Consider the following 1,837-nt stretch of genomic DNA (forward strand, 5'->3'; position numbering starts at 1 on the left):
GGGCTTTGCAAACTATTCAATTTTTCTTCGCATCTTTCCCCACCCCCTTCACAGTACTTTGAAAAAAACAAAACAAAACCAAAACCAACAACCCTATAAGCGATCCTAAAAGGCAAAACCCGAGCACGGAGTTACTGGAAGAAGAAACCGGGGTTAAAAAGATTCCTCCTCTCTTCTTCATCATCATCAACCATCATTCATTCACTACCTTGACATTCCCTGGCTTTGATTGACAGCTGGAGTGGCAAAAAGCCATGAGACACGACAGTTTGGTTACATGTGGGTTGCTGACGGGCCGATCGTAACCTTCAGTTTGGGGGCTTGACAATTTTTTTTTTTTTTTTTTTTTTTTTTTTGCGTAGAGAAAGAAAAAAGGAAAAAGAGAGACAGAAAAAGGAAAGAGAAAGAGACAGAAAAAAAGAAGAAAACACAGAAACTCATCGTGGTTCTTGACTGTTTTTTATATATTGTTGTTGTTATTGTTGTTGTTATTATTATTATTTACCCATATTGGAGGATAGGAGAAGTCTATAAGTGGGTTGCAAAAAAAAAAAAAAAAGGAATCTTCTTCACTCTAAATCACTTTCTTTGCTGGACTGGGATATTAAATATACGACACATCCAGGAGTTTATTGGAGCGCAGACTGATGGCGCAAAGGGTAGGTTTAAATCTCCAACACTTACCTATATATAAATCCTCTCTTAAGAGGGGCCTGTCCGATTTGCTCTCCTCTGTTGCTGCTGATGATGGCGGCCACTATTAAAAAATAGCAGCAAAAATTATTCGCTGGCTTTTTGTGTGTGTGCATGAGTGTCTCTGTATGTGTGTCTCTCCACAATTGTTCCACGCTTTCTTCCTCTCTAGCTTTTTCCCCAGCAGCGCGATTTCCCTGCTCTCTGCCTGCTCAGTAGCACGGGTTTCACAGGGGAAAGCTTGCTGCTGCTTCTGCTGCTGCTGCCGCCGCTCCTGCTGCTGCCTAGCAAAGACTAAAAAATACATATGTGTGTCTGTGTATATACGAATGTATATATATGTATACACATATAGCTGCTGCTTTTTTTTTTCCTTTTTTTTTTTTTTTTTTTTTTTTTTAGTAACAAGTTCAACCCTCTGATCTACTCCACAAGTAACTCTAATTAAGGGGGACAATAGTTGAAGGCAAGGAAACAATAGAGAAATTGTTGCAGCACATATTATTCTCTAGAGACTTGCTGCAGCAACAAGTTAGAGAGAGAGATAGTGGGCTCAGACTTGTGTGCTGAAGAAAATCGGATTTGGTGATAACATCGGAACACTGGGACCTGGACCCAGGTGGTATCACCGGAGCATACACAACCCAGACAGGTACAACTAGTCACTCGGGACGGGATCAGTTTAAACCGGGGCTAAAAAAAGGTCTAAATGGCCGGGAGCAGTAAAACGAAGCTACTTGCTGAGGTTGTGGGAAGAGCCATTCTCGTCCCAGGGCACAGCCCCTGCCCACGCCTCGCAGGGGCCCCTGCCTCTTCCAAACATTTAGCGCTTGCTTGGGGTTAATGTGCCTGCCAGAGCCGCATAGGAGAACGAGTGGTTTCATTTCTTTTTGTTAAACATAATATTTCTGAGTGGGAAAAAGAGCTTCTACTGAGGAAAGGGGTAAGAAGGATGAAAGGGGTTTAATATTTAATATTAGTAAATATTGAAATTACACACACACAAAAAGGGGGAAAAAAACGGTCTGGGCATATCTGTCGGGTGTCACATGCTCTGATGGCACAGGTTACAGTGTCACAATGCATTACCCCTATCTTCTCTGGCCATGTTTACAAGTCAGCCCAAACAGTCGGGAGGAAGGGA

At 42.3% G+C, this 1,837-nt stretch overlaps 1 protein-coding gene across 1 annotated transcript in view; it reads left to right on the forward strand.

The window, feature by feature from the left end:
• Positions 1 to 647: 647 nt before the first annotated feature.
• The window catches only part of MEIS2 (Meis homeobox 2), a 172,873-nt gene continuing 171,683 nt past the window's right edge, over positions 648 to 1,837 (forward strand). Inside the window, exon 1 of the mRNA XM_033515231.1 lies at positions 648 to 659. Within this exon, the coding sequence (XP_033371122.1) occupies positions 648 to 659 (12 nt within the window). The remainder of the gene's footprint in view (positions 660 to 1,837) is intronic.

The sequence above is a fragment of the Parus major genome, chromosome 5 (assembly GCF_001522545.3).
Source record: "Parus major isolate Abel chromosome 5, Parus_major1.1, whole genome shotgun sequence".
In the NCBI taxonomy this organism is placed as follows: Eukaryota; Metazoa; Chordata; class Aves; order Passeriformes; family Paridae; genus Parus; species Parus major.